General features: G+C 58.0%; 1 protein-coding gene across 1 annotated transcript in view; it reads right to left on the bottom strand.

Moving 5' to 3' along the window:
- The window catches only part of DCHS1 (dachsous cadherin-related 1), an 88,343-nt gene that overhangs the window by 34,513 nt on the left and 33,401 nt on the right, over positions 1-20,429 (bottom strand). The window contains exon 2 of the mRNA XM_014961538.1: positions 15,106-16,916. Within this exon, the coding sequence (XP_014817024.1) occupies positions 15,106-16,857 (1,752 nt within the window). The 5' untranslated portion in view covers positions 16,858-16,916. The remainder of the gene's footprint in view (positions 1-15,105; positions 16,917-20,429) is intronic.

Below are 20,429 nucleotides of genomic sequence, written 5' to 3'. Positions count from 1 at the left end.
AGGCTCGGCCAGGGTAAGGGACTATCCTGGGGCTACTCAGGCCACAGGCTCCAGTGCTTCCAGAGTAGCCTCCTTTCTCTTCCCACAGTCACCATCCCATAACAGACACCAACAGGAAGCTCTCTGGAAATCCAACTTCTGCCACAGGAGCTGGGTCAGGTTTTGGGGATGGGGGAAGAACAGATGAGCTCTCACTATCATGCAGTGGAGCCCCATCTCCCTGGGACCCAGCACCATCTCCTGCAGGATCCTCCTGGAACCAGTAGTCTGGCATCAGGGACAATCCCTGCGGCAGAGCCGGGGTGAGGCATCCTCAGAGGAGTTCACATGTGTCCACCACTCCACATCCCCATCCTGCTGTTGCACCGCCTGTGGACCAGTGCTCTAAGGCAAACCCTGCCCATCCTAGGGCGCAGGAGAGGCCATGTCACCCCCACGCCAGCACCGGGCTGCAGAGCACACACGGCCTGGGACATGGTACACACCACTAGCTGTGAGGATCAGTAACCACCAAAAGAGCTCATCGTGGCCTGTGGTGAATTCACCACTCCTGGAAATCATAGAATCATAGAATGGTTTGGGTTGGAAGGGACCTCAAAGATCATCGAGTTCCAACCCCCCCTGCCATGGGCAGGGACACCTCCCACTAGAGCAGGTTGCTCAAGGCCTCATCCAGCCTGGCCTTGAACCCCTCCAGGGATGGGGCATCCACAACTTCCCTGGGCAACCTGTTCCAGTGTCTCACCACCCTCATAGTAAAAAATTTCTTCCTGATATCTAATCTGAATCTTTTTTCTTCCAATTTAAAACCGTTTCCCCTTGTCCTATCATTACCCTTCCTGGCAAAGAGTCCCTCCCCAGCTCTTCTATAGGCACCCTTCAGATATTGAAAGGCCGCTATAAGGTCTCCCCAGAGCCTCCTCTTCTCCAGGCTGAACAATCCCAGCTCCCTCAGCCTGTCTTCATAGGAGAGGTGCTCCATCCCTCTGATCATCTTCGTGGCCCTCTGCTGCACCTGTTCCAGCTGGTCCATGTCCTTTGGAGTTGAGGACTCCAAAGCTGGACACAGTATTCCAGGTGGGGTCTCACGAGTGCAGAGTAGAGGGGCAGAATCACCTCCCGAGACCTGCTGGCCACACTTCTCCTGATGCAGCCCAGGACACAGTTTAAATTTTTAAACCAAGTCTGGATATTTTACTAGGAACTCTGCTAGAAGCTAACGCAGGGCAACCCCAGGATCTGCACTGAACGCCCACCCCAAATCTTGGATCAAAGCCTGTTTTACTGTAGTTTACTCAGGAGGGTCCTGATGTTTGCCTGAGGAACAAGAAGGAAATGGGGTCGGGAAACACCCCGTTCGGGGTTGTGCATGGCCTGCTGCCTGAACATGTGGGAGCAGAAGTAACAGCCCTGAGCCCCAAGGCAGCTCCTAGAGCACCCCCTCCTCCTGGCTCCTTTGAACATCCTTCAGGACCAAGACTGGCCGTTCCCTCCCAGGAACCAGGAGGAGCCAGGTGAGAGGAGGAAGGAAAGAAGGGAAGGCTGTGGCTGGGAGTGATACACCTGCCCGAGCCTGCCAGGTCAGCACACAGAGAGGAGAAGTGGACAAAGCTGTGGGGTCACCTCCTGCACAAGCGGGATCTCCACGGACACCAGGCACAAGGTGCAGAGGCCGAGGGCTGTTCCTGGCCCACACCGCAGTCTGTGCGGCTGCAGCACTGGCTGTTGAGAACAGAGGGGTTCACAAAGCACTGGCGCAGGGAGACCCCTGCGTTGGATGGCAACGCACCGTGCTGTGTCATCAGGCAGTGGTGATGCTGGAGCCCAGCTCCCTCCCCATGGTGGGACTCCAGAGGGTGCTCCATGTGGTGACCCTGGAGGCCTGACTTCGAGAGTGCAGATGTTCCCAGTCACAGTCACAGCCAGGCCAGCAGTGAGAAGGAAGACGTGAATTGTGTCCATGGTTCATTATGTTCTCTGTTGAAGAGCTACTTCTGATCACTGGTGCCACCCCTGAGTCTGGCAGCCCTTGTAGGACTAAGGGATGGTTGTGCTCAGAAACCACCTCTGTACTGGTTTTGGTGGGTGGACCAGGCAGCCACCCCCTTCCCAGGTAAACCAGGTGCACAGTCAGGGTAGGTTCCCTGTTCCACCCTGTAGGATCCCATTCTCCAAAGGGAAATCCTGTGCCATCAGGAGACAGCAGCTGTGTGGACACATCCCGCTATTGCCCATGGGACGTGTTTCTGAGAGCATCAGCTCCTTGGGCTGGGAGAGAGGGAGACGGAGACTCGGGTTCCTGAGCAGTGCAGGCCAGTGCTCCCTGTCCTTCTGCTTCCTTAGGATGTGCTCGGCTCCAAGCGTGGTATCTCCCTGGAGCTGTGCACAGCACATGGATCAAGGCTCTCCCTCCATGCCCTGTCCCCTCACTCTGCCCACAGCATCCTCCCGGGACAGCCCCGGGCAGCTCCGGTGTCCACAGCACTGTCCTGTGCCAGCCATGACCAGGTCCGGCCTGCAATGGGCTACAGCTCTGCGTGCCCCGCAGCACACCCCATCCCCACCCGCCTCTCGTGCCCCACACGTCTCCGTCCCAGCCCAGCCCCATACAGACACTCACATGGGCACTAGGACTGTCACCTTTCCCTTGTCACCCCCAGTGACACCTCCACGGCTCCCAGTATTTCCAGCTCCTTCTGTTGCCCACTGTCTGGGACATCCCTGTGCCCACAGTTCTGCTGTGGCCGTGCAGAGCCAGGACCTGGCTGTGGTCCCCAGGGCCATGCAGTCCTCCTCCATGTCCACCCGTCCCCTCGCTGGGCAGCGAGCCGGGCTCAGCCTGCGCGGGGCTGCTGGCCACGTCCCAGTGCAGCAGAGCGGGTGCTCTCTGGAAGCGTGGGGCTCAACCAAATGTAAAAACATGGAACAGCTCACTTCAGGGCACAGTGACACCAAACTGTAGAGATTCAGAAACTACCCACATTTACAGAGAAAAATCCACTAAAGGCTCTAAAGACAAGGACATGGAGGCTGTACCAGGAAACCCCTGAGCTGAAGCTGCCGAGGAGGCAGCAGCACCCAAGAGAAGCCTCTGGATCACGGACCCTGGCTCTCACAAAGAATTTCAGTTTCCAAGGCCAAGCTGGGGTGACGCAGCTGGACCTGCTCTTTGCTGGCAGGGAGGGACCCACCAAGGCTGTGGCAAATGGTGGCAGCCCTGGCTGCAGCGACCGTGAGGTTCAGGATCCTGAAGGGAATGAGGAAGGAGAGTAACAGAGCACAGAGCCAGGACTTCAGCAAGGCTTTAGCTTATAGAGGGAGCTGGTAGGTGGGAGGGATCCCATGGGAGGCAGCTCTGAAGGCCAAGGGAGCTCAGGAAAGCTGGAAGGCTTCAGCACAGCATTCTTCAGGCAGAACAGTCCATCCCAGCGCTCAGGAAAACAAGGAGACGTATCGGCAGATGACCTTGGCCAAGCAGGAACGCAAAAAGGCAGCATATGGGAGGCGGACGCAAAGGCGAGCTACGAAGGAGGAATCCATCAGTACAGGCTACGGGGTGAGGTATTAGAAAGCAGCCCTGAGGAAAGGGACTTGGGGGTGCTGGTGGAGGAGAAGCTGGACATGAGCAGGCAGTGGGCAGTTGCAGCCCAGAAGGACAATCCCATCCTGGGCTGCATCAGAAGATGCGTTGCCAGGAGGTCCAGAGAGGTGATTCTGCCACTTTGCTCTGCTCTGGTGAGACCTCACCTGGAGTATTGTGTGCAGGTCTGGAGCCCTCAATATAAGAAGGACATGGACCTGATGGAGAGGGTCCAGAGGAGGGCCACAAGGATGATCAGGGGGTTGGAGCACCTCTGCTACGAGGACAGGCTGAGGGAGCTGGGGTTGTTCAGCCTGGAGAAGAGGAGGCTCCGGGGAGACCTAATAGCAGCCTTCCAGTACCTGAAGGGAGCCTACAGGAAGGCTGGGGAGAACCTGTTTAGAAAGGCCTGCAGTGACAGGACGAGGGGCAATGGCTTCAAGCTGGAGGGGAACAGATTTAGACTGGAGATGAGGAGAGGGTTCTTCACTGTGAGGGTGGTGGAGCACTGGAACAGGTTGCCCAGGGAGGTGGTTGAGGCCCCTTCCCTGGAGATATTCAAGGAGAGGCTCGACGAGGCCCTGGGCAACCTGGTCTAGTTGGGGGTGTCCCTGCTGACTGCGGGGGGGGCGGACTAGATGGCCTTTGGAGGTCCCTTCCAGCCTGGACCATTCTATGATTCTTTGATTCTATGAACATTGCCCAGGCATGTAGGGATGGTGTCAGGAAAGTCCAAGTTCAAGTGGGGTGGAGACTTGCAAGGAAAATTGAGGGTGCTGAGAAGAGCCTCTACCACCACATTGGTAGTAAAAGGCTGAATAAGGGTCCGTTTCTGAGTGTGGTGGGTGATTTGGTGACAGCAGACACAGGTCAGGCCAAGACACTCAACACCCCCTTCGCCTCAGTCTTCACCAACCAAGTCACCCAATCCTCCATGCTTTCTGGAAGGGTTCAGAGAGCTGCCAGACAGCGAAGAAGTTTGGGTCAGGATTTCTTCAGTGAACTTGATCCATATGAACCCGAGGGGCTCATCAATGGATGCTGACAGAAAACAGAGCTTCTCTGGCAAACACGGTGGAGATGAGGGGAGATCCCTGGCAACCAGAGGAAAGCAAATATGGCACCCCCCACTTCAACGAAGGCCGGAAGGATCTGCGCTGTTGTCAGCCACATTTTGGTTCCTGGGAGAATCAAGGAGCAAATCCTCTTGGAGCATGTTTTTGGCCACATGGAGGAGCCTGGGAGGGGAACAGCCAGCATGGACTGACCATCCTGTGTTCGGTCTGCAATGCAAGGATGGGACCCAAGGCTGAAGGGATGACAGCTGTGGATGACAATCGCCTTGACTTTAAGAATATTTTGACACCTTCTTCCACAATCCTCCTGCCTAAGGCGGGATGTTACAGTTTGGAGGGCTGGACAGCCCGCTGAGTCCAAACCAGGCTGGAGGGTTGGGCTCAGAGGGTGGTGGTCCATTCGCTGTCTCTGCCTGGGGCAGATGCCAAGCAGAGCCCCACAGAGACCAGCCCGAGGACATCTCCTGCTGAACACCTTCAGCAATGGCCCAGCGCAGGCACAGAGCGACGCTTGTTAAGGTCCTAAATGAGGTACCAGCTGGGGACGGGGAGTGGCCGACACGCTGGGGGGCAGGGCTGCACCCCCATCTCAGGACTCGCAGCCGCTGCACACTCAGCAGCAGCCCTGTCCCAGCAGTAGATGCCCCCCTGTCCTCTTCTCCCAGTCTGATCCCCACAGGCTGGGTCACTGTTCTCCCTCTGAGCCCACGCGCTTCTTCCCTGTGCCCGTGGGGCCGGGCAAACACAGGGCACTTGGGAGGGCTCTGGCCACACAGTCCCCAGATCCCCGTGAGCCTTGCGGGCTGAGGACTAGCTGGGGTTTCCCCAGATACCTGTGTCCCTGCACCAAGCCAGAGGCGTGCAGCAGCCCCGCATCCCTCCACACGCAGGGACCACCATGGGGGTCTGGAGCTGACCCACCTCTGCTCGCAGCCCACAGTGGCCATCCCAGCCCCAGCACACTGACATCCAGTGGGGAACAGCAACAGCACAGACTCCCGGGAGGTCTCTCCAACAGAATCTACTTCTCCCAGAGACATGGACCCGCAGTGACGCTCCCAGATGCTGCAAACAGCAGCCGATTCCACACCTCACGTCCTGCAAAGGCTCCCCTCATCAGGGTCCCACAGCAGAACCTACTCACACTCACGTGTTCATTCTTCACTCTCTGTCTTGCCGGCAGGCTGCATCTCCTGCCACACCACCCCGGCTTCACAGAGCCCTGCACTAAGCCTGGGCCCACCTCTAGCAGCTCCTGAAAGCAGCCAAGCCTTCACAGTTCTAGCATGTTCAGGGTCCACCCTTCAGAGAACAATTCCCACTCCTGGGTTCCGGCAAGGGCAAAGCCTCCTCATGCTAGCAGAGGCTCAGAGTTCCCAGGTGATGGGACAGAGAGAAGGATGGGACAGAGAGAGCGAGCCAGAGAGAGAAAATACTCACTGGGGATGGGAGAAAGAAACGTGAACCGACTCCTTTCCCAAGGGCCATGAGACACCCCTGGACTCAGCTTGGGACAAGTTTATACCAAGGCACCAGACAGCAGAGGTCAGCAGGATCCTGTGCCCTCCATTAGTCAACATTTCAGAGTTACGTCCTAACAAGACAAGCTGGCAGTTTTAAGGCTATTTGGAAAAAGGTTTCTGCTGTCTCCTCCTTACACCAGCCAAGGGAAACGCTGGCAGGGAAGTCTTACACAAACTGGACATACCTAAGTCCATGGGCCCTGATGGGACACATCCACGAGTGCTCAGGGAGCTGGCAGGTGTCACTGTGAGGCCATTCTCAATAACCTTTGCTCAATCATAGTATTTGGGAGAAGTGCCTGAAGACTGCAGGAAAGTAAACTGGCTGGATGGTCGCATCCACCTTCTTGCTCTGTACAAGTACCTGAAAGGAAGCTGTAGAGAGGCAGGGGTCGGTCTCTTCTTCCAAGTTACAGACGATAGGACAAGGGGTAATGGCTTCATGTTGCACCAGGGAAAGTTCAAGTTGGATATCAGGAAACATTTCTTTACTGAAAGGGTTGTCAGGCATTGGAATGGACTGCCCAGGGAGGTGGTGGAGTCACCATCCCTGGAGGTATTTAAGAAACGTGTAGACATGGCTCTTCAGGGCATGCTCTGGTGCCCAAGATTATTGGTTTGTGGTGGGATGTTGTGTGGGTGGGTGATGGTTTTGGTTTGGTTGTTGTTGTTGTGTTTTTAGGTGGTGGGTGTGTGTTTTTTTTGTTGTTTGTTTGTTTTGGTTTTTTGGGGTTTTTTTTGGTGGTTGGACTTGATGATCTCTGAAGTCCCTTCCAACCACTACGATTCTGTGATCCAGAGGGTGGTACTCAAATGGCTTGAAGTCCAGATGAAGAGCAATGACAAGTGGTGTCCCTCAAGGGTCCGTGCTGGGACCGGGACCGTCTCACATTTTTATCAATGACATAGACAGAGGGATTGAGAGCACCGTCAGCGAGTTTGCAGATGACACCAAGCTGTGTGGTGTTGTCGATACACCAGAGGGACAGGAATGTCATTCAGGGGGACCAGGACGGGCTGGAGAGGTGGGCCCAGGTGAACCTCATGAGGTTCAACAAGAGCAAGTGCAGGGTTCTGCACCTGGGCCGGAACGATCCTCGCCATCAGTACAGACTGGGCTCTGGTGAGACCTCACCTGGAGTATTGTGTGCAGGTCTGGAGCCCTCAATATAAGAAGGACATGGACCTGATGGAGCGGGTCCAGAGGAGGGCCACAAGGATGATCAGGGGGATGGAGCACCTCTGCTACGAGGACAGGCTGAGGGAGCTGGGGTTGTTCAGCCTGGAGAAGAGGAGGCTCCGGGGAGACCTAATAGCAGCCTTCCAGTACCTGAAGGGGGCCTACAGGAAGGCCGGGGAGAACCTGTTTAGAAAGGCCTGCAGTGACAGGACGAGGGGCAATGGCTTCAAGCTGGAGGGGAACAGATTTAGACTGGAGATGAGGAGAGGGTTCTTCACTGTGAGGGTGGTGGAGCACTGGAACAGGTTGCCCAGGGAGGTGGTTGAGGCCCCATCCCTGGAGATATTCAAGGAGAGGCTCGACGAGGCCCTGGGCAACCTGGTCTAGTTGGGGGTGTCCCTGTTGACTACGAGGAGGTCAGACTAGATGACTTTCGGAGGTCCCTTCCGGCCTGGACCATTCTATGATTCTATGAAGTGCAAAGTCCTGCCCTGGGCAGGAATAACCTTGTGCGAGGACATGCTGGGGCCACCCAGCTGGAAAGCAGCTTGGCAGAAAAGGTGGGCAGACACCCTGGTGTCCTGGTGGATACCCAGCTGAAGATGAGACAGCAACGTGCCCTTGCTGCAAAGAAGGTGAATGGTCTCCTGGGCTGCATCAGAAGGATTGTGGTCAGCAGGTCGAGGGAGATGATCCTGCCCCTCTACTCAGCACCAGTGAGGCCACAGCTGGAGTGCTGGGCTCCCCAGTACAGGAGAGAGACAGACATACTGGAGAGAGCCCAGTGAAGGGCCACGAAGATGATGAAAGGACTGGAGCATCTCTCCTATGAGAACAGGCAGAGAGAGCTGGGACTGCTCAACCTGGAGAAGGTTCAGGGGGGAGATCATCCATACATGAAAGAGGACACTAAGAGGATGGAGCCAGGCTCTTCCCAGTGGTGCCCAGTGCCACAACCAGAGGCTATGGGCACAAACCGAAACACGGAAGGTTCCCTCTGAACATCAGGAAACACTTTTTCACTGTGAGGGAGACCAAGCTCTGGCCCAGGGAGGAGGTGGAGTCTCTGTGCTTGGAGGCATTGAAAAGTCATCTGGACATGGTCCTGGGCAACCAACTCCGGATGGCCCTGCTTTAACAGGGGAGGTTGTACCATTATCAAACTCAGCCGTTCTGTGAGCTCCAGTCGATCCTGAGCCTCCCAGTTCCCCATGTAGTTCCAGTCAGTCTTCTGGAGAGCTGATCTGCTCCACCAGCCCTGGCAGCACCTTGCAGCAGTTTCTGCTCCCAGCCCCTTCTTCCCTGCGGGTCTGGGGAGAAGCCGTGGCTGGTGTGCCCTGCAGCTAAAGAGCCCCTCAGGGGAGTGCTGCGGCCACAGAGAGCACAAGTGGGTGACAAAGAGCAGCAAGATGGCTCAGGGTTAGGCAGAAAGAAATCAGAGCACCAGTTTTAGGGAGCCACCCAGGGAAGGAGACACCGGGCAAGTGTGCCTCTCCCAGTGCATGGAGCATTGGGAGGACAGAGATGGGCACCGAGGCCTCATTATTTCACACCCTCCTCCTAGTCCTCATCAAGGCAGGAGGGACAAGTGGAGCCGAGGCACCACAAAGCTCTTACGTTCCCTGGAGTGAGGGTGGATGGAGAAGCACAGCCCCACAGTGGGGTCCTCAGCTGCATCACTCGTAGGAGTCAAGGATTCTCCTTCCCTCAGACCCTCCTGGAGCACAGCACCAGAGCCCCTCAAACTCTGCCACCCCTGCCCCCCCAGCCTCACTGCCGGTCCAGGTTCCCCTCTACACACTGCTGGGAAGGGACAGGGTCGGTCTCCCTTCCCCACTGTCCTCCCCTCCAGCAATCGCAGGCGGCAGGCAGGGAGCTCATCTGGAGCCCGGCCCTGGCTGCGTCTCTGCTGCGCACATGTTACGCTGTGGCTTTGGCAAACATCTGGCTCCGGGCTCCCGCCCCTCGCAGTGACGGCTCTTGGTGGGAGAGGAGGGGAGGCTGGCGCCAGTGTGGTCAGCGATCCCACGCACGGCTCCTCTGCCTGAGCGAGTGCCAGGCGCCCTGCCCTCCCAGCCCTGGCACCGCTGCTGACCAGCTAAAAGCAGCCAGGGAGCGGCCACGGCTGCTATTTCAGGAGCCGGCTCTGGCTCCCGGGCCGCCTCGCGGCCTCCAGCACACTCAGGCCCTGGGGGAGTCAGCGGGGTCGGGGTTCAGCCCCTGCCATGGCCCAGCACACGTGGCCGAGGCCAGGGTCAGACCCTGGGTCTGCGAGAGTGCCACATCCGGGGGGACCCTCCGCACAGACCTTGGGGCTGTGGGAGCTCCATGTCCTGGGGGATCCTCTGCACAGACCTTAGGGCTGCAGGAGCTCCATGTTCTGGGGACCCCCCGCATGGCTGTCGGCTCTGCCCACTCCCACCACGGGCTCCCTGCAGACCAGCAGCCACAGGGCATGGGGAGGGCTCTGGCTGGTGGCCCCACAGCCACAGCCCAGCATGGACAGGCACAGCCATATACAATGAGATATGGAGAGCAGGGGCAGCCTGTGGCCTCCAGCACTGCTCTGGGATGGGACAAAGCCCCAGGGTTAGAGGAGGAGGGGAGGTGGTTTATCCGCAGATATGGCAGGGAGGTAGGACCATGGAGGGTGAGGCTGGGCAACAGGCTGCAGGAGCCTGGGGATGAATGCTCACCTTTGGGGACCCCCTGCGTACGGGGCAGAGTAAGGCACAGAAAGAGGAGTAGCAAGGCTCACACGCAGGCACCCAGGTGTCCCCTCTGGTGAGGCATACGGGAGGCAAAATGTGGGCTGCAGGCACCAGGACCCCCAGCAGAACATGCAGGAGCTGAGTAGGGCCTCTGCAGGGTGAGAGCACTTGGGGTGGGGGGCTCAAGCGGGGCAGCACAGCACAGGGTGGGATGTGATGTGGTCTGGCACGTCTTCCTGGGGGGCACTGGTGCCAAGTAGGACCCCGAACCAGGGTGCTGGGCTGTGCAGAGCTTGGAGCATGGCTGGGAAGACGTGCAGGCAAGAGCAGGGCTGGGGGCAGCGGGAGATCGAGTGTGTCACGCAGGGTGACCCCAGGGGACTGGGCAGGGATGGGGAGCAGGGGGACACTGGGGTGTCCCAAGGGCCACGCAGGTGAGGGAGGGCATAGCCATGGAAAACCACCCTGGGGGCAAAACAGCCCAAGTCCCCGGGGGGAACGGGCAAGGGTGTGGGGAGAACAAGAGGGATGGGATGGGGGATGCTGGCGGCTGGGGCTCCGGGAGGGGGGCGCAGGGACCAGCACTCTGTGGGGCAGTGCAGGCAGGTGTGAGGCAGTGGGTGGACAGGGAGGAGGGAGTGTGTGAACAAGGGCTGTGGGAGGAAGAGGAGGCAGAAGGGGCCTGAGGCTGAAGCAGAGACAAGGGAAAAGGGGCAGCTGTGAGGGGCTGGGGATGGTGGAGGGGAAGGAGGGAGCCCTGCGAGGGGCTGGGGGAGGAGCGGAGCATGGGGGAGAGCAGCGAGGGGCTGGGGCCTCTCGGCTGCAGTGGAAAAGCTGCTGCAGCTCCAGGGGAAATGCTACTTGAATTAATCATGGCGCTGGCTGCTGTGCCAAGCCCAGGAGGAGGCTGCTGGCAGCGCAAGGAAATAACTTTCACAGGAATTTGGAACAAATGCAGCTCTTCTGGCGGTAACAACAGCGCTCACCTCCCCCACAACCTCCCCATGTACCAGCATCTCCCCCATGTCCCCACTCCCTGTGTCCCCCAGACCCTCCCACGTTACCGCCCGCTCCCCCAGAGCAGGATGTGCTCCCCCTCCTCACCGCACGCCCACCCTCTCCCCATTTGCCTCGGGAAGTCTGGCTTCTTGTTCCTGGGGAGGGGGAGGCCTGTTTTATGTCTTGCAAAGGTCTGAAAATAGGTTAATGCTAAATCCCTCGTCCCAAGGAAACGAATGCCTGTAGCCATGTCCTCCCCACCTCCCGCCACCTTCCTTGGCAGCAGCCAGAGAGCACTAGTCCTCTCACTGTCCCTGTCCCCATGCAGGGCTACCACACGTGTCCTCTCACAGCCACCCCCATCAGCAGCACAACCGATGCATCAATGCATCAGGATGGGCCATCAAAACCCTCTTTCGGACACACAGTACATGTGCCCTGGCTACAGCACCTCCTGCAGGTCTTCCTCCCCGGGCACAGCTCTGGAGTGCCAGGCGTGCAGCGCAGCCACCCCCACGGAGTCACAAACCCCTGCTCACACCTCAAAACTCAGCAGACTTCTCCTCAAAACAGCCCAGTCCTAAGACTGTACCTTAGGTGTGCTGCTGGTCAGCTTCTCATCTCTGATGTTCTTGTTCCCCAACAATTGTGTGTGTGTGTATGGATGCAAAGAAAACATGTGAATGCTGATTCCAAAACCATTACTATTGGATCTGTGCAAGAATCAATAACCCACCATATCCTCTCATTCTCATTTCTTTTAAATCAGCCTGTGCTCACAACATGGGGCTTACACAGCTCTCCACGCTTCATGCCGGCTGCCAGAGGACAGACAATACTTGATTTAGCAGGAAAACTTAAAAAGGCCAGAAAGACAGTATCTGACCATGCTTGCAGCTTGCTGGTAAAAAGTCAAATGTTCAAAACAAATTTAAGACAGCAGGGTGAAGGTACACCAGAACAGTGCTTCACACCACATAACCATAGCGCTGGAATGTGGTCTGATCAGCCCTAAAGCTTTGTTATTATCAACTCATGGCCACAGAGACAACCAGTCAGTGGCCATCCCTCAGTGTTGCGTTCGCTGATTCCCAGGCTCCTTCTCCACTGGTGTTTCTCTCTCATTTCAGACTTGAACTGAGAGTTTGCTATTTCCTTTGTCTAGTGCTCATGCAGTGTCTGCTACTGTAGGACCTGGACCATGATAAACATGAGTAATAAATACAGAAGATGTTATGAGATCCTTTTTCTTTCTCAGGAGCCTAGGCCAGCAACCTGCTCTGCTTCTCTCTGTTCATTCACCAAACACGCAGGCCGGCCTGGCAGAGGGGATGGTGCATGCAAGGGGGCAGGAGACCTCTGGCCCTTCCCCACATCTCTTCTGGTCACTCACATGGACTTCCCCTTTCCCACTGTTCTGCCCTGCCCATGGAGAGCAGATGCTGCCATTGAAAACAGACCTGGTCCTCCCAGGGCTTCTTGCTTAGAAACATGGCAGATGGAGAATGGAACCCATCTGGTTCCGTGCTGACCTCAAGACTGCCCCGTGTCCTGCACATTCCGCCGGCAGGGCCTGCCCGTGGCTAAAGCTCTCGAGACCATTATGGGGGTCTGCATCAAATCCAGACCTTGACAGAGACCCCCTAACCTCCCAGGAGGGATGAGCCCTGATGCCCAGGAGCCACACCCAGATGGAGTCAAGAAGGAACAACTGCACGCAGGGGCTGTGGGGCAGCATGCCTGACACGGGTGATCCCATGGGACCACCATGGACCCCAACAGCACCTCCGAACCCCTCCAGTTCGGGGCAGCAGGGCTGCTGCGGCTGCGGGGTGGCCGTGCCAGGACCCGGGCTCCCTGCCGTGGCCCTGCCCGGCTCCCTGAGCTGGCTGGCTCCTGCCGCGGCCCGCAGCCCAGCCGGCAGCCTGGCCGGCCTTCTTTCCCATCCTCTCACGTTTCCCGGCGCAGAGGAAGCAGCAGCAGATGTGTGAGCTGTTTGCTTTGTGCCGAGGCCACGCGGGAGTTACCTGTGCTCAGCCCAGACGCGCCGTTTCCAAACGAAACATGAGGCCTGAGCCAAGACCATGGAGATCTGGCCAAACCCTCAGCCACTGCCGGCCGCCAGGCCAGCACCTTCCCCTGCGCGGCGCGGAGCTGGGTTGGCCCCTCTGCTGCTCCGGCCCCACCATCCCGGACGGCCATGGCTGGACCAGCCTCCCTGCGCCATCCCCACAGCCCCGCGCCACCCCGGCCACCCCACACCTCCTGCTCTGCCTCCCGCCTGCCCCACACCCGCAGCCAGGAGCCCGGCCGCCATCTCCGATTGCATTTCCAGAACGCCTTCCCACACGGCCAGCAGCACCGCGCAGGAAGGCACGGAGAAGGAGAGAGGGGCCCTCCCTCTGGGGGCTGCCGCGGCCCAGACATCCCTGCACACACCCGGGACCCCCCCTCGCCCGGGGACACAGGGCTCCTCCACCGCAACCCCTGCCCACCCCTGTTCCCAGCCCTGCTACTGTCCCTGTCCTCGTCCCCGCGCTGGGGACAGTGCCGGGTGATGCCCTGGCCAGCCCAAACCCAAACCTTCCCCCACCCACACGTTCCTCCTCATCTCCCATCCAGACCTGCCCCCAGTCCCACTCTGCCCCATTCCCCGCCCCACACATCTGCCCCATCCTAAACGTCCCTGCCCCATGTCCCTTCTCTCTTCTACCCCTGGCTGTGCTCCCACCCAATTACTCCTTCCCCCCATACTCTTCTCTGTCCCCACACTCACCCACCCCACAAGCTCCTCTCCAGCGCTCCCGCCCTGTCCCGTCAGTCCCTGCATCCCCACACCCATCATGGCCCACATGCTCATGGCCGCCATGCCCAGCAGGGCACCCACAGCACAGCCAAACACCGCTGCTTCTCGCCAGCTCCCTTCTTCCTCCAGGCCCATCTGGAGGCCCTTTTCCCTGGGCAGGTGGCAGGACCTTCTCATGGGCTCAGAACTTCTGCTGACCCCAGGGCACTGCTCACCTCCTGGCCCCAGAGCCCCTCACGGCCTCAGCTGGACACCCCAGCGCCCCAAGCTCCATGGACAATCATAGAATCATTCAGGTTGGAAAAGACCCTTGGGATCATCCATTCCAACCATCAACCCTACTCTACAAAGTTCTCCCCTACACCATATTACCTGACACCACAACTAAAATGTGCGGACGCTGCCTTGGTTTGCAGCTTCTTGCTGCCCCACCGCACCATTGGGTGTCCCACCATCAGCCCCATGTCTCCCCACCGTGACTCAGGTGGGCTCCATCCCCTCTCCCCAGCAGCCAGGGCTCTGGGGCCTCAGCTGTGACCGAAACAGCAAATGCAGGAATCACAAAATAAACAAAATACAAATGGCATCTCTGGCACATCTCGGGGTCCACAGAACCTACAGAGGGGCAGCCCCTCTGCCGGCCAGGTCTGCGACCTCTCAGTACATGAAGGACAATGCACTCCATGTCTCTGCTCAAATCCCACAGTTGCATTTCACACGGTAACATAACACCACCATTGTGCGTAACTAGTGCTAATGTTCACAACCAGCCTTACGAACACTGATGAACTTAGGCTAATGACCTCACTGGGCGAGAGAGAAGGTACCAGCTTGGCTGCCAGCAGCTTCCTGGAGGTGTTACCCGTGTTCCTGAGCACCATGTTGAGTGTCCTGCACAGCACCTCCATGTTTGCACAAGCGAGGTTGGGCATGGTGGGACCCCATCTTAGCTGAGGTCCTGAGGCCAGCACTGTGCTTTGCACAAAGGACGTCCTCAGGGTGTGCCCACAGGATCAGTGATATCACCCAGAAAGGCTGTAGCAGTGCTCTGCCCCATTCCCGACCCACACCAAGCACAGGATCCTGGTTCTGGCATTCCTGCAGCAGCCATAGCTCACTGAAGACACAACAACCCCACCAGAGAGCCTCAGTGGCAGGTCTCCCATCTTAGGCCTCCCACAGCCCCTGGCCATGCCCTCCTCAAGCTCAGCCCTTGACAGTTGTACCTACCTGTAAGAAGCAGGTCCCAACAGGGGTGTTCTCCTTCAGGGAAACGTTGTAGAAATTACTCCTGAATACTGGCTCATTGTCGTTGACATCCTGCAGGGCCACGTGCACCACCGCTGAAGAGGAGAGGGCGGGGGTCCCCCTGTCTGTGGCCAGCACCGTCAGCTGAGGCTGAGGATCCTTCTCATAATCCAAGGGGGCAGCGGTGGTGATGATGCCCGTGGCAGGGTCGATGGTAAACCAGCTGGAGTGGGTGTCACGGCCGTGCAAGATGCTGTACCGCACCTCCCCATTGGGACCCTGGTCCTTGTCACGAGCTGTCACCTGCAGGACAAAGCTGCCTGGGTACACGACCTCGGGGATGCTTTGTTTGTACTCCTGCTGGTCGAAGAGCGGAGGGTTGTCGTTGATATCCATCACCTGCAGCACAAAGGCCGACTCTGCCCGCAGCGGGGGCGTTCCCGAGTCAGTAGCTGTCACTCGCAAATCATAGGAGTCTCTTTCTTCCCTGTCCAGAAGTTGGTCCACGCAGATCAGGTAGATGATGTTGTCCTTGGTAGTGAGGGCAAACTTGCCATCTCCCCCCTCCAGCGTGACATTGACATTGGAGTACTCACCATAGTCTGGGTCGGAAACAGAGATGCGTGCCACATATTGGCCAGGCTGGGCTCCCTCAGAGATCTGAGGGGAACCATCTTCGCTCAGGAAGATGATAGTCATGGTGGGCTGGTTGTCGTTGTAGTCACGCACATGAATAGTGACAAAGGCTGTGGTGACTTCAGGATGGACAGCCCTATCCCTTGCCTGCACCACCAGCTCATGCACCTTCCTTACTTCATAGTCCAGACCCTTGTTAAGCTTGATGACTCCAGTCCGGGAGTCAATGGTGAAGTACTGGTCAGGATCGCTCTGCCGCCGGTTGATCTCATATATCACATCCCCATTGTCACCTTCATCTGCGTCGGAGGCAAAGACCTGCAGGATGCTGCTGCCAGGTTTCAGATTCTCTGAGATGAGAGTATGATAGCGGCTCTGGTTGAAGCTTGGAGCATTGTCATTGATGTCCTGGATGGACACATCCAGCGTCATCTGGGTACTCCGAGGAGGAGAGCCCCCATCATAGGCTTCCAACAGCAGCGAGTACGATGAACGGTTCTCCCGATCCAAGATGTTGTTGACCACCAGGTCCAAATACAGGACCCCATTGGGTCCTCGACGTGTTTCCAGGCGGAAGGCCTGCCCCACATTCCCTCCCTTAATCACGTAGCCTTGCGTATTGAGCAGGCCACTGTCAGCATCAAAGGCTGGGTCCAAGGGAAACCTGCTGCCAGTGGGTGTGTGCTCGGGGATCTGGAAGGTGCTGTGTTGTTTGGGAAAGGCTGGAGCATGATCATTGATGTCATTCACTTGGATGTTCACTTCTACCGTGACGCCCTCTGGGGTAACAGCAATGAAGCTGTATCGGTCCCGAGTCTCCCGGTCCAGGACACGAGCCGTTTTGATGATACCGGTGTTCTCATCGATCCCCAAGTCAGTGGTGACACCACTGCCCTCCTGTGCGGAGATGAAATACATGTAGGCAGTAGTTCCAGGGGGCAGGCCAGCACTGATGTCCCCAATGATGGTGCCGGCTGGCTGCTCCTCGTCTATTTGTAGATCCAGGGTGCCCAGGACGGCAGAGCCCTTCCCTGCTCTCAGGCCCCCAAGAATTAGCAGCTCCAGCAGAAGCATGGCTGACCCCTTTATCTGCTCCATGGCTAGTGACTTGCAGAGCGGAGGGTGGCTCAATCTCCTTTGCAGCGTGCGCTTTAATCCTGCATGGAATGTGGACGAGAGGATGCTGGTTAAGAGGGAACAGCAAAGGAAAGACAGAAAAAGAGCCTGCCATGTACCTGCTGCCCGATTGCTCTGTCACCCATCCCTCACGAGGAGTGGGGGTGAAAACATCGCAGAGCAGAGGGTGCCCAGGGAGAAGGCCCAGGACAGCACCTGAAGTCAGCCATCAGGTCACACCTGAGAGCACTCAGGCTAGCCCGTGGTACCCAGCCACAGGCTGCATCCTGCATGGACCAGCATCCACCCAGCATGGCCCAGCATCCACCTAGCATCCACCCAGCATGGCCCAGCATCTGCCCACCCCCCACCCACACTGGAGTCTCCTGCCCGAGAGCTGCGCCTCTAACAACGGACATGTCCTGCAAGGGGAGAGAGGCTGCCCGCAAGAAGATGGAAACTTTTGGACAAAGAGCAGCCCAGCACCTCTCCACCCTGAGGAAAGCTGGTATAAAACCAGGAGCTCAACAAGTGGCTGTGCTGAGCTCCCCCTGCGCCCTGCCCCCGGCAGCAGGGGGGCACGGGGATGGGGGTGCCAAAAAATCCATGAAGCGCAAATCTGGGAGGCAGCAAGAGAACTGGAGCCGGCTCACATCCAGTGAACCATAAATCAGGATGGCTGTGTTGCAGAGGATGTACCCACAGCTGGGAAGGCCCCGGATAAAATCAGACGGAGCCCATTGTTTGGCCTGGCAGGGAGATGTGCGGGTGCCCCAAGCGGGTACCATGGAGGGTGGTGGCAGCAGAGCAGGAACGCAGCAACTCCCTCTGAACTGCCAGCTGCTCCGGCTCCTTCCCGGTCCCACACCCTCCACCGCTCGCTCTCCTCCTTTGTCTCCTTCGTGCTGCTCCTTGCTCGTTCTGGCTCCTCCACTCCATTTCCCCCTGCCGTAGCTTCATCTCACTGCAGCGGTGGGGGAGGGAGGCGCAGGGAGGAGCAGCTCCTGCGGCAGCTCCACCGCTGGACACGCTGGACACGCTGGACACGCTCCCAGCGCCCAAAGGCCGTCAGCCCCCCGGGGCTCTGCCCACCCTCCCCGAGAACAGCAGCCAAGGAGGCTGCAAAGAACACCCTCCCCGGCGCTGCCTTCAGCCCGGTGAGCGGGGCTCAGTGGTCTGCAGGGATGGCGGCAGCATGAGCTCACTCTTGGACTCTCTTGAAAGCATTTGCTGCTGGTCCCATAACCACGCTCAGGAGCCGCTCGTGTCAGAGGCAGGACAGCAGGAACCCCCCGTCTTGGGGAACGGAGGTGGCTGACACTGCCTGGTTTGGGGACTGAGAACATCAGCCCTGAATCCAAAGAACCCCACAGCAGTGTTAACCCTTTCCAGGGGACGCAGGGTGATTATTGCTGGGTCCTCTTTCCCACATTGTGTCAACTGTTTGGATTGGTTTTCCCTGTGGAAATCCCAGGTTAGCAACAGAAAGAAAAATATTAAAAAGTGTTTTCTACATATAAATGTTTGTTTACTTCAGTGGCACCCAGTGTCTGAGGTCTATGGCAAGTAAATCCAAACAGTATCCTTGTACTGAGCAAGTACGAACCCTCCATTATCTCCCAGGAGCAGAAGTCAAAAGAAGCTACTTTTATCCCTGTGTGCTCCTGGCTGGGGACTCGCATGAACTCAGTGGTCCCAGGCTCTCTGTTGGGGCAAGTTGAATTTCCCCAGCTGAAGGGGTAACTGCACTCATCCAGAACGTGCTGGGCCGTGGGGTCCAGTTTTGCTTCTGTGATGAAACCACCATCCAAACTGTGACCCAGCTTCTTGGGTCATGGGAAGGGACAGGGCAGAGGGTTTAAAGCCGTGGCAGTGGGTGAGACAAAAACTAAATAAAAAGGAGAGGAAAAAAACAGGTAGAGGGACAAGGATGCCCAGTGGCTGAGGACAAAGCTGAAAGGTCTTGGGTAGTGCCTGGAACAGATCAGGGCACAGATATGGGGAAAGAACACCTGGTTTGATCAGCCATGTGGCTCTTGAGAAGCAGAAGGGAGGGCAGCAGGGCTTCGTGGGCAGCTGGTGGGGAGGAGAGAAACTTGAAAAGCAAATCTGGGGAGCGTGAAGAGCAGCTGAGAGCAGTGGGGCAACCAGGGAACAGGAATTAGGGTCCTTGGGGTGGGGAACTGATGGTGAAAGTCTGTGCAAACTTCTCCCTTTCTATCCTCCCTGGATGCAAGTGGGTGGTTTCAGAGTCGAGGAGCTGCCAGGTTGTACCAGTCCAGGGTGGGCAGAAGGGCATCCTCTGCCCCTGTGAAGTCTGCAGGCTTGGGTTGCAGAGGAAGACGGTGGTGACCTCAGTGGATGCAGAGTCACCAAATCTGAGCAGCTGCTTCCAATTAGCAATTGCTCAGCGCTGGGGGCTGGCTCAGCTGGTCCAGCCCCGGCCCCTGTAACGTGAGCCCCGCTCCCCCGTCCCTCCCAACCCCGGGCACCAAAATCCCCGGTGGAACACGGCAGCAGACGCCTCTAAGGAAAACTGCCGGCACGAGAACCTGTGCAGAGAGACATGGAGGTCCAGAGCCACAGGAAGGAGGCTGACAGGAAGGGAAGGCAGCTAAAATGGAGTGAGCTGCAATATTCATAAGCCCAAGCCCAGGGCTGCCAGACCGGGGCACCAGGAGAGCCCAGCCTACGCCTGTGAAACAAAGACAGGGAATTACAGAGGGACCACTGCGTGCGTGGCTGCCTGCCTGCCAGGGACACCTCACGGCTCATGTCAGCCCCGAGGAGGGGGCCACAGGCCCACAGAGGCCCCAGCAGAGAAGCTGGAAGGACGGCGCCCACTGTGCATGCCACAAACAGATGTCGGAGTGCTTGCTGTGCAAAAGCGCCATCAAAGCTGCAGATGCTGCTGATGCCATACCCAACGTCTCACATGAGAGGCCGTGACTCATGTAATGATGTTTTTGAGACTCCAGTCCAGATGAGGAAGGATTCAGAAGCCCACTTAATCTTTGCTGAGCACCAGTCACTGACCTGGAATATGCTTTTCTCTCCTACATTCACAGGGAACCCTCTCTCAGGAGTTTCGGATCAACCACCCTCGGAGCCAGGCACAGCCCAGGCTCGCCTGCAGCACAGCCTTAGGCTGACAACTCACTTTCAACCTCTACTTTGTCTGCCACTGCCTACAGGCACCTCCGTGCCCCCGGCCCCTCACACCGGCAGCCCACGGCTTACCCCCAGCCTCACCTCCCTCTGACACCAGCCCCGCGCCGTGACCCGCGGCGGTGGCCACCTTCTTGGTCAAGCTCCGCTGCCCCCCGTGCATCCCATGTCAGTGCCACAGCAGGGCTTCCTGCGGGATCCCCGTCTCTGGAAACACTTCACCCACAAAGGAAGCTCTAATGAAATTTCCTCACGCATTGCCCAGTTCCCACAGCCCCAGCCCCCCCGCCCCTCGGCACCGACCTGCCCCCGCCAGACCCCGCGCCCGTCGCTGGGGAGCTGCGAGGCCGGGACTGCCCCCTCCCCAGGGGTGTCCCCGGGCTCTC

The sequence above is a fragment of the Calidris pugnax genome, unplaced genomic scaffold (assembly GCF_001431845.1).
Source record: "Calidris pugnax isolate Ruff unplaced genomic scaffold, ASM143184v1 scaffold607, whole genome shotgun sequence".
Lineage (NCBI taxonomy): Eukaryota > Metazoa > Chordata > Aves > Charadriiformes > Scolopacidae > Calidris > Calidris pugnax.
This window is presented reverse-complemented; position numbering and strand designations above follow the sequence as displayed.